We start from the raw sequence: 12,349 nt of genomic DNA on the forward strand, positions 1-12,349 counted from the left end.
CCGTCCAGATCCTTTCGCGTCCGCGGGGAGCCGACCGGGTTGCGGCCAAACAAATGTGAAATGCGCGCCGACTCCCGCGCCCGCTTGGTGGGAATGGTAGTTTACGTTTAACGTTTGTTGGCTTACTTGCTGCCGTATTTGGTCTCGCGCGCGAGCGAGCGGTGGTAGACGCGGTGGCGGTGCTCCAGGTCGAACATGGCCTCCTGCAGCTCGCGCAGCGTGGCCGCCTCCGCGTCGCGCTCTTCCGACGGTGGCCCTTCTGTTAATTACAACACACAATATCTTTTATAATACATATGTCACTCACTGTAAACGCCCCAACTACGGTCAGTCCTATGAGGTAATCCTCTTACGGTAGATGTCGCTAGGCGCCCCCCTAAGGCACATATAGAGGAAATGGTGGAAATATTGAGTATGTCAGTTGGTAAAGCGGCGGGCTGTTTTACCAGAGTCGAGAGGTCTAGTCTCGTCCGAGCCAGTGAGTTATTCTCTCAATTTTGTAAGCATTGTGGTATCGTTGGCACACGTTTCTGCTTAATACAACATTAATTTAGACAGTCTCGTATCATAAAACTAACTCGTCCATCTATTAGTCACTTTTTAGCCTCTTCGATAATGTATAACAATTAACGTGAAATTAATATCTGGGAGATCGAGCTTTGCTCGTTAATCATACAAACTAAAAAATGTGAGTTTTCCCGGAGATAAGACCTAGCTAGATCGATTTTCGGCATTTCCGCCCCCGAAAACCCCCATTTAGCAAATTTCAAACCCCGAAATATATAAGTATATATACTTACAAGAATTGCTCGTTAAACGGTATAAGATATTTATTATTTAAATGTTACATTTTCAAACTTCCAAAACATTTAAAGTGACAGGTAGTCCATATAAAAGTGAACTGTCATAGGGCTTATAATTGGAGGCTCAGGTGAAGTATGCAGTGTCTTAGAGGGAGTAGGTACCTTGTAACGCTAGGGCGCGCGCGTCGATGGGCGCGGCGTGCGCCACGAGCAGCGCGTGCAGGCGCTGCAGGTCGCGCGCGGGGTCGAGCCGCAGCGCCAGCGCCGCCGGCCCGCGCAGCGTCTCGCGCTCGCCCGCCTCCGTGGCCTCGCACCCGCCGCACCCCTCCGCCTCCGCCTCGCGACGACCGCAGCTGACACACACAACAGATGATAACTGATCAAACATCATGTTTGTCAGCTCACTAATGTACTACAAAAAATTATGCATTCTTATCACGTAAATACGTACGAAAAGCCTAGTGAAAGAATTCCCAAGCCTTTTAGTACACACAGCGACAGACTGATACCTAAATTATGAAGAAATAAAAACTACAGTTTGTAGTAAAGTAAAGCCCAATATTTCTATATTCGGAATCACCCCATATTTATTTATTTAACCCCTTAGAAGCCGAGGTTTAGTTGAAGTATGTTTTTATCAAAGTGTTACTTCATAGTTACTCGTAATAACATTCACTACCTTTTTTGTACTTAATGCTCTATACGTATAGTTATTGAGCTGAACTAGTGAACTCTCCTCGCGATACGTAGATATGGCATCAAAGTGGATTGTGAGTGAGGCGACACGTACCACGTCCACTCGGTGTCGGCGTAGTAGCCCTTGTGCGGCGGCGAGGCGGGCGAGTGCCGGCACAGCGCCGTCAGCAGCCGCACCCACTCGGCGCGCTCCACGCAGTTGCTCGCCTGCACGAACAGCACGCGCTCGCGGTGCACTGCACGTACCACACGATTATGTCATTCAAATACATACGAGGCGAGTTACTCATTATTGATAAAATCAACTTTTTCTTGTTATTTACTGCCATTGTAAGCATAATGTCACTCGATTGCTTGGAACAGTCATTGAAAGCACGAGTCAGAAAGGGAAAGCGTCATCTGCGCCATGCATTGGGGAGGAACGACGTTAACCGTGAGTGTTCGACGTCAAGCATCGTTTTTACTAGACAATGACAATTCTGTACTTAACACTACCTATTTAAAGCAATATATTTATAAGACTAATGTTCACTAAATATCAATTTTTATGCTCGTGCGGAATGGGCATTGAGGCCCATCTAATATAAATAAGCGGTGTTCGCTGACTAACAGGACTAAATAAAAACAAGAAACGACAACCAATTTAATGTATGTTCACTCAATATGGTTTATGAAATATAGCGCCGTGTGAAGCTGCTATTTTCTCCTTCCGTTTAATAAATGTTTGATCCCGAGCCATGAGAAAACTCTCGTACTCAGGGACGCCGGTAGGTTTCAGTGAAAACAAATGTAGGCACCTATTTGGAAAATGTTGTTGGCACCGAGCGGCGCGCCGGCAGTGGGGCAGTCGACGGGCGCCACGGCCAGCACGCCCGCCAGCGGCAGCCGGTGCGCCGCGGCCTTCGCGCCGCACCGCGACCACGTCAGCTCGCCGCTGCAAACACAACACCATCATGTACATGCACGAAGCACGAGCTCGCACCCGCCGTGCCACCGCGAGCTGGTTGCATAACATTTACAATATTGTAATATGATACTCGCAAACAAATACTTAATAATGGATAAGGCCGGCTTAATAATGGCTAGCTAACAGTACCTACACGCTCCAACTGTAGACTGTCATGAAGACTCGTTTGGTCATTATTCGTTCACAATAGGGATGATGACACATGTTGAGTCTTATAACAAAATCTAGTAAAAAAATAGATAGCAAATGAGCAATTTATTACAATAAAGTGGAGTGGAGTGTATTAAAATAATATATGGAACTAAAACAAAAATATAGGACCTGAAAGCATCAAAATGTAAGTTAGTTTTTAACTTCCAAAAAGGACAAAGTAAGGGTACCAAACGATTACTTACTTACATTTTATCAAAAAAAAAGATTGTATAGCAACTTCATAAACGCAACATTTCACCGACAAAAACGCAATTTTCTTGTTTTGACCATAGATCAAGGTGGGCTCTCAGCGACCGTGACGTCACGTTCACTTATCGTTTTGTTAGGAGCGTTTCGCGAGTGAAGTACGACTGTCGGGCTTTGTCTATCATTTCTGACTTTTGTATTGAAGAGGACGGACAGACATGAGCAACTGCTTTATACAGCCCCGATCATGGCGACTCTCATGGCCTATCTACTCTTGGAGAAAATCTATGGTAAGCAGATTTTCTGCAAGAGTAGATAGGCAGCGCTGTGCTTGTGTGAGTGCTATTTTTCAGCACGATACTATAAAGTAAAGCTCGATAGTAGGTCTGACAGGTGATTCGGTCGTGGTTGAGTGAAGTGGATACCTGGTGAGGCGGAAGTGGCGCCGCTTGGCGTGCGCCTGCGCCGCGCGCGCCCAGCGCCGCCGCGGCGACCCCACGCCGCCGCGCACTCCCTCCGACCGCTTGATCATCGTCCTACGAACACAAACCCGCAACGCTGTAGCAAGCCCGCAAACGAACACAAACTCACACAACATATTTCACCTCTACCTTTACACAATATAACACCTCTACCTACGCCACTCGTCCCGGTCCGAGAATCTCGGGTACACATTAAATGGTTAAGTGCTTATTTTTGGGTTCATTCAAGATTTGTATAAGTACTGTAAGTGTTTATTTGACAACACTAGATTGTGTTTATTGTAGATATATAAATAACTATTTACGATTATAGGATCAACAGCGAATATTCAAACCACACGTTTATATCAAGGACATTATTACACCGACGTCACGAACTGCAGTAAAATGAAAGCAGAGGAGAGTGCAATACTTATACTACAATGATCCGATCCTTTTGTAAAATCTATTCACACTAAATATATTAAATAATTATTCACGTATTAACAATTGGATAAAGCAATGTTCTTGAATATGTCTTATTTACATAGAATATAGGGGTTTAATAGGCCCTTTAATAGTATTTCGCATCAATGTCATAATAATGTTACTCGTAATATAACACTAGTAAAAAAATATGTGGCATCGTTAAATACCAAGGTGCAACTTCTAATATTTACAAATCAAAGGCAAACACATTATCTATGAACAGCATTTGTAAGCTTTAAACACAAATAAAGTACAATCGTATGCGCTGTAAGAACCGTCAGGGCAACTCTTAAAGTGGTGGCCTTTTCCTATTGAATCCCGGGACACAAAGTGCTCTTTAATATGCATATAACTGTACCGTTATTACTGTTATTAGTAATTAGACTAGATGCCAACGGTGGCCCAATAAGCCGAATTTAGTCTTGATCAAGAATAGTGAATACTAAAAGAAAAATATAGACACAAAATGTTACCCTACGCGGACTAAAGTTTTGCGTTATATTCCCTATGCCACGGACTAGATTGACAGATAAAATTATGAATAAAATAGCGTTGCGACGATATTTCCTTTTCTTGTTACGTTAATATTACCTATAAAAACTCCCCTTTAAGTGCTTTATGTCTATGATGACAGACGCGTGACTACGGAACCCTACACTGAGCAAGGCCCTACATGCTTTTGGCCAGTTTTTACTAATACCAATCGTGGGTCTAACTAAGGGTTCAACTTATTTTTATACATCGTATTATGCACCACTATTTACTGCACATTTATTTAATGATAATATATTTATCCTATATCTTTGTCAATATTACTGTAATACTGCACTATTTTCAAAATGACTACTAAAATACGTTAAATCCCATAAGAAATGTACTTACTGAAAATGGCATTAGAACCGACCGCGCGTCAGCTTCGACCCTAGCGGTGAATTCTCACGGTAATCTCCATTGCAAACTTTGTATTAATATCGATATGAACAAGACTTTCCAAACTGTGGCAACATTTGTGCATATTAACTTATTGTTTAAAAAATTGTTGTATAAAATGTATCGCGGATGGAGTATCGAGACAAACCTACTGGTTTAACGATACTTTTGTAATTAAGTTTAGATATTGTGTTGTAATTACCTGAATGACAGATTACAGTAAAGCTTTCGATCGTATTGATCACGATATCATAATATCTAAGCTCTATTTGATTGGTATTAGAGGGGATCTTTTAAGATGGTTTAAGTCGTACATAAAAAATCGGTGTCAGTCAATGGTGATTAATAATTACATGTCGAGCTGGGCATCTATACCAAGTGGAGTCCCCCAAGGGTCTATATTGGGCCCACTTCTATTTAACATTTTTGTTAATGACATAAGTACTTGTTTCCAGTTCTCTAAGTTGCTCAGCTTTGCTGACGACATGAACATTTTTGCTAAAATTGCCTCACCGGTTGATGTATACGCGCTACAATCTGATCTAAGAAGACTCGATACCTATTGTATCACAAATTAGATTTAAACCCCTCTAAATGTTTTACAGTAACCTTCTCTCGTAAATCAAATCATATTTGTACCCCATATTCATTAAATTCTTCAGCGAGTAGCAAGCATGAGAGATGTAGGTATTATTCATGACTCCAAACTTATTTTTAGTGAGCATATTGATAGTATAGTAGGTAAAGCTTCTAGGTCACTTGGTTTTCTAACCTATCGAATCCCACGATATGACGTCACCATAAGCGTTCTGGCTCATATATGAGCCGTGGGAGCTGACAGATTGCGTAATTCAGTTTGTTTTACCCGTCCCAAAACTCTAAAATTTTATATTGCGCTTACGTAAGAAGCAAACTAGAATACGCATCTCAGATATGGAATCCTCAATATCAAATTTATGTTGATAGGGTTGAGAGATTGCAGTTAAAATTCGTCAAATTTCTTTGTTCCAAAATGCGAATTAATTATAGTTCTACCAACTACTTCAAGCTGTGTAAGAAACATCATTTGATCCCACTTGTTAAGCGCCGTGAAATTGCAGATATAGTGTACTTAGTAAATATTATAAAAGGTAATGTAGATTGTCCAAATTTGCTGATTAAGATCTTTTTTAATGTTCCGTCAAGGAGGCTTAGGCATTTTCGCCCCATTAGTAGTAATTACCAAGCTGCTACTAGATATAGAAAAAACAGTTTCATATGCAGGGCAGGCATGAGTTTAAATAAAGTTCTTATAAATTGTGATATTGACATATATAGTGATAGCATGCCAGTAATAAAAAATAAATTAATTAGATACTTCATTGGTGACAATAATTCTGGCGCAGGTCAGGGCTCGGTGCATTATTGAATGTATATTACTCGCAAAAGGCTTTTTCTTTTTTCTTCTCTTCATTTATGTTTGTAAACATAGATCATCTGTTCTTATGCTTTGTGAACTTGTATGTGTAACTAAGTTGAGCAAAAACTTTTTACAATTTATTGTATTTCTATAAGTGAGAACCTATAATTGGCTCTGTGATTCTATTGTAATTTCTGAACATATGTAGCGCTGTTGGTTTTCCATGTACTAAAATAAAATAAAATGAATAAAAAAATAATTTATCAATCTAGTCCCTAGAATTATAGAGTCAACTTTAGTCAGGTCACTATTCTGTAAGAATAGTATTATTTTTTACTTTAGTGCTTTGTATAAGTTTCATTGTTTGAACTAGAAGATAGAAAGCTGGTAAGTAAATAAGAGGAGTAAGGTAGTATTCACTTTATTTAGGCATAATTAATGTGTCTAGATTTATAGATTAGGTTAATATCGCCTTAGTAAAAATAAATTTAGATTAGTATGTATGTCAGTTTATTTGAAATAGATAATTAGGCACAGATACAGTATTATGCATAAATTCTTCCATTATATTATAAGCATATCCATGTCACATGTGTAAATGTAAAAATATCCAGTGTTTTCACATCGTACCCGTCGTTTTATACCCTGGTTGATGCAAATAATTGATACCATGAGAAGATGAAAACAAACTAAAAGGCTGTGCAATTGTTAATACCAAAAAGCGTTTATTGTATCTAGACATATTTAATGTATGTAATGAATATTGTGAATCATACCCATATCTGTTCCGCGTGAGGCACAAACAAAGAAACATGTAGTTAGAAGGATTGTAGACAGAAAGGATGGTATAAAGTGAAAGAGTTGTGTACCATGTGTAGTGTAGTGTGGGTGCTGGGGCGTGCGCGCCGCGCGCGTGACTTACCCCTCCTTGAGCAGCACGGGCGACTCCTGCACACTGCTGCTCTGCGTGTCTGTACTCGTCGAGATTATCTCCAGGAATTGTTTTATTGCTTGCACCTGCCAGGGAAAAATTGCCTTTCAACAATTGTTCGGTAGTGTTTATGTAAATAAACGAAACCACGTGGCTCGATCAATAGGCCAAAGATATTATCATTACAAAGATATATAAAAAAACATAGTAAATTATAACGGCAAGTCACTTGGACGTGTTCTTCAGTCTCCATCAGTTAAAAAAAGAAATATTCATTTGAAACGTCCAACTTCTATGAAATTATGACGTATAAATAACACTTGCACTGCGTGTGCTATAAAAATAGTTGCAGACGTATTTTGGTCTAACTGTATGAGTTTAGCGGTTGATATAGATATGAGCACCAAACGACTATAATATCTGATAAGTGTCATACGTGTCGGGGAGTGCAGAAGCTGCGGTAGAGCTCGGCCATGTACTCCTCCTTGCAGACCTGCTGCGCCGAGCGGCTGCTGACCAGGTTGCCCAGCGACTGGATCGTCTTAGAGATCAGCGTCAGCGTCCGGTTCGTTTGCGGGTCCTGCCACAGGCAAACCATTATATTTATTTATTTATTGAGGAGATAACACAGAAAACATACATAGGATGAACAAAAAAGTTAAAATAGCATAAATGTCCTTAAATACAGATGCTTCCATATACGTATTTCACAGAGATATATATACATACCACTTATCTAATACTTAACTAACATGTGGTTCATGACATTGCAAGTGTTAAGAGAGACTGAGTACCTATACAGGGTGGATTTTCTTTTTGGGTCAGTGAGGGCAGCTACCAGATCCCGTGCTGCTACGAGAAAACGGTCTTAGAAGATCGTCCCTCGATTTCAAATTGTTTTTATTTTCAATAGATACATAACATGGTGAACCCTAAATAAGTAGTGTTTACAGAATTCTTTGAGTTTTTTTGACCAGTTTAGGACATTTTTAATTACTTTGTATAATCTCGATCTCGAAAGTGTGACGGTCGAGATCTCGAAACACCCTATCTCGATTCAGATTTTTCGTGCGAGATCTCGAATCGCCAATCTTGGTGCGAGATTGCATTCCCTAGTATGTATGTATTAAGCGCGTTCAAATAATTAGAGCACGCGTTGTGACATATTGTGTTTGTGGATATCGCTCAACTTCAAGGAGTTCAGGGAAGATCATGACTAATGTGTAATTTCGAGAAAAAGAAACCACTAAAAAAAGGAATTAATTAATCTAATTTTTTAAGTGCTACCTAAATGCCACGAGTTACCGATGTGTAATCATGACATTATATTTTATTTGTGGCTTTCCATACCTTTCTATAGAATTTATTTAAAAGGGCCTTATTTCACGAAGCATAGGGACTTTTTGTAATGGAAAGCCACATTAGCCATTAAAGGGTGGCTACTCTCTATCGCTCGCGTATCATCGCGCACGCCCGGAGCATGCGTTCCGTGGCCGGGGCGTGAGGACAGGTAATTTACTGTATAATTTTAAACTAAAATAAAAAAATTCAGCCCATTTGGGCACGTCAAGAACCTTGTTAATTTATGATGCTAATTTCCTTTTTATTGAAATAAACAGTATAATATATATTATTTTACGTAATGATAGTACTAGTTGGAGTAGTTGTAGATATAGGTAACGTATGAGACTTACAATTTGTTCGGTGGTAAGGTCGAAGAGCCTCGGGCCGAGTATGGCGGGCGCGAAGAAGCGCAGGAAGATGAACCCGGAGACGACCGAGTAGCGCACCTCCGCGTTGTGCGGGAAGTGCCGCGCGGCGCTCTGCCGGAGCGCCTCGAACAGGCGGCACATCACCGCCGGGCACATCGCGTACGAGGACGTTATCGAGTCGAACACCTGATACAATACTCAATACTGATATCGTTGGGGACAACCTTACCAATAGGTACATACAGACCTAGCTCCCAACTAAGCAATAGTACATTATTGTCGAGGTTCGGAAGTAGCTACTTGCTGGCTGAGGATTCGTTTTAAACGGACGACCTTGGGAGTCCGTTTAATTGAATCCGAAGCCAGCAAGTAGCCTTCCAGCCGAGTCATATATAGTGCTTTTCTCAAAAATGGTGCAAGAAATATAAATATTTTACAGAAGCAACGTTCTAATTTTCACAGAAAAAAGAAAAACCATTAAAAAGATTTGTTTGCCGCCTTAAAAAAAAAGTGTATTTTTCTGCTGAAAATACGCCAACGTATTTGAGACACCTTAATAGTCGCGGTACCAACATTATAATAATAAGTGCTGATCATCTGTTTGGCTGTTTAATGGACCTATGCCTTCATTTGATATGGCCATTTAAAGTTTTAAAAAGTTTGGAACTGAGTATAGGTATATGATAAATCCTACTATCATCCGAAAGGTACACCTATTTGTGATACACCTATGATAGAGTTTTTAAATATAAAATAATTACAAACCCCAAAAAAACATCCAAAATCACATATAAATTTATATAAAAAATCGGAAAACGGATTAGTTTTACTTTGAAATAATATATAAATAGACATAATATAGGTTTTTCTAATTATGTATAAAATTAGATGTTTTTTGTGTAGGCTGCATCCTACACTATGCATTTAAGGGTTAAAGGTCCTTACCCTCTGTACGTAGTGGTTGAGGTTGGCGAGGTTGGGCTGCACGGCGGCTGCGGGCTTGACGCGCGCGGGGTCGATCTCGCAGGGCCGCCGGTCGGCCAGCACGGCGGCCAGCGTCGGCCGCAGCACCGAGCGCAGGTACGCGGCGCCGCTCAGCCGCATGGCTTCGTCCATCATCTTGGACACCAGCGTGTTGCCACGGAATATCGTCGTCGCGTCCCTGCACACACGCAACAATACATATACATATACCCCGTTACGAGGGCAACGGAACGCACGCTTCGAGCGTGGACGTTCAGTGGCCGCAGCAATAATATAAGAAAGAAGGGTTGTTCAAACACTACTCTGCTCGGTTGTTTGGTTGCTTAGAATTTATCTATATTCTGTTCTTTATTATGTATAGGGAGCATGAATATAACTCACGTAAGCACAGATATCTCCGCGTCGGCGAGTTCCCGAACGACGGGCACGATGAGGTCGTGGTGCGTGAACAGCCGCACCAGCGGCTGCGCCGCGTCCGTCTTACTCGCCACGATCTCCCCCAAGATGTACACCGCCGACGTGGTTATGGGCTGCCAATAAACATTGCCATTTAGCCATGTAATAACAACTTGGCCGAGATGTTCCGTGTGCCGCGGGTGACTCAGCCGAAATTGCTCCCAGTAGTCAAATAACTAAACCCCTCTACCCTGGGTAGAGGTTTGTAACAGGAAACTCGGCGCTTTCGGTATAGGGATTGTTTCAAGGTGAGTATTAGTCGGTAGTAGGGTGGGGGGGGTGGGTGGGTAGGGTACCAACCTTCTGTGTGACACTCATAAGGAAGAGCTCCTCGAGGCGGCGGTAGTGTTGTATGGGGAAGACGTGGTCGACGGTGTACTGCAGCAGCAGGCGCAGCGAGCCGAGCGCGGCGCCGCCCGCCGCCGACAGCCGCGTGCCCGGCGGCGTGGCGCCGCGCGACGCCGCGCCGCCCGCGCGCGCGCTCAAGAAGAACCTGCACACAACTCGCAACTTTACATTCCTGTCACACCATCACCATCACCGCTATGAACCGCTTACATACGGCAATCATGTGCGTACCCTCATGTACCAGTCATGCCAATTGATGTCAACGACCCATTTCTAAACATTGTTTATTGGAATGCTACGCAATCCTTCGTCTTTTTATTACTCTCTGAATATTTTTTTGCATTATATCAAATTATATTTTTCTTATTGTTTACATCGTTCACATTCGATGCCATTCAACATCTGTTATCAGAGTATTTCTTGCCAGTAAAATAAATGAGTACCACTGACAAACCGCACCGTGGCGAAGGCCACATAATATGGTGTCAGGCTTTACAAGCTTTTATTTATATTGACCTATCCCGGGGCCTGTAATCAAACCGAGCAAGTCAATTAGACCCACTTTCCCTATGCTAATTGAGCGTAGGTACCAAACGACTAACTTCTATGTCCTTAATAACTTTGTAATGATACTATGTACTCAACCCCGTTATGTCTGGGCTCGTACAATCACCTTGACGACCATATGCCAAATAACAGAAAATTGTCATTTAAACTTGACGTACAAAACTCTGATTACAGGTATTGGTAAGGTATTTTTGAGGTAATATTGGTTAGGTATGATTGGTATATTTTGGGGGGTAGTGAGTGTAGTGTTATTTAAGTAAGAGTAGGAATAGTATGTGGTGTAGTTACCAGGCCCTCGGCGCCGGAGCCGGCTGCCGCAGCTGCAGCCGCACCTCGCCCAGGAACACCGGCGTGGCCGCGTCGTGCCACACCGACACGCGCGCCTCGCTCGCCACGCCCGCCTGCCATATTATAACTATGAACATCTCTAATATTGCCTGTCCTATTTATTCAGACTAATTGAACAATTAACATTCAAATTAATAAAACTTGGTAGTGCTTTTGTGGGGTATCATTCTGAATCCCTAACAACGTTTGTCCTAAAGTCACTTGCCCTAACTGGTTTATCCTAATGGGCACATGCCATAACGATCAATTGTCATAACGATTATTTTCCATAATGTAAGGTTCTGAAAAATGGTTAGGATTTAGTACTTGCTGCCACAAAAGTGTGTTAGGTTAGGGTTCAACTGCGACCCTCGCAAAAAAGAAAATATGCATAATAACATTAGAACAAGTAATCAATATTAGGATAACCAAAATTAGGGTTTTTAGTGTTAGGACAACTGATCATTATGACAAACAATATTAGGGAATGCATCGATAGGAGAAAAGACTTTAGGGATTTAGATATAGATCCGCTTTTGGGTACGGGGGCATTCCACGAGAATATCGTATACGGCAGCTGCTATATTAGCAGACCTTATTGACTTTGGCTAACAAATTGGCAGTATATTATAGAGCTAATACGTAGTCGATTGACGTAGGTAGCTGCCATACAAGGCAAAAGAATTTCGTAAGCGACGTTCTAGTAGAATGCCCCTACACCGCGTGATAGAACGGTATTTATAAGCGTTGGGTTCTTGCGTTTGATTGTCTCCTCGGTTATGATGCCGCACGACCGCCACATGACACCTCAACTAGTAGCTCGCTGCTCCGAAAGTTGTTGGCTCCTTATTTATACCATTGTAAGGGATCAGTTAGTACT

General features: G+C 41.7%; 1 protein-coding gene across 2 annotated transcripts in view; it reads right to left on the reverse strand.

Annotated features, from left to right (window-relative positions):
- LOC134661674 (GTPase-activating protein) overlaps window positions 1-12,349 on the reverse strand; it is a 360,962-nt gene that overhangs the window by 315,201 nt on the left and 33,412 nt on the right. For both annotated transcript variants that reach the window (XR_010097983.1, XM_063517831.1), the window contains exons 4-15: window positions 11,431-11,543; window positions 10,528-10,720; window positions 10,153-10,301; window positions 9,733-9,949; window positions 8,770-8,973; window positions 7,512-7,655; window positions 7,067-7,161; window positions 3,291-3,401; window positions 2,297-2,433; window positions 1,594-1,735; window positions 966-1,156; window positions 127-259 (exon numbers count right to left, since the gene is read on the reverse strand). Coding sequence is in view for 1 of the 2 variants with exons in the window: in XM_063517831.1 (XP_063373901.1) it covers window positions 127-259; window positions 966-1,156; window positions 1,594-1,735; window positions 2,297-2,433; window positions 3,291-3,401; window positions 7,067-7,161; window positions 7,512-7,655; window positions 8,770-8,973; window positions 9,733-9,949; window positions 10,153-10,301; window positions 10,528-10,720; window positions 11,431-11,543 (1,829 nt within the window). In the remaining variant the exon portion in view is untranslated. The remainder of the gene's footprint in view (window positions 1-126; window positions 260-965; window positions 1,157-1,593; window positions 1,736-2,296; window positions 2,434-3,290; window positions 3,402-7,066; window positions 7,162-7,511; window positions 7,656-8,769; window positions 8,974-9,732; window positions 9,950-10,152; window positions 10,302-10,527; window positions 10,721-11,430; window positions 11,544-12,349) is intronic.

Source organism: Cydia amplana, chromosome Z (assembly GCF_948474715.1).
Source record: "Cydia amplana chromosome Z, ilCydAmpl1.1, whole genome shotgun sequence".
Taxonomy (NCBI): domain Eukaryota; kingdom Metazoa; phylum Arthropoda; class Insecta; order Lepidoptera; family Tortricidae; genus Cydia; species Cydia amplana.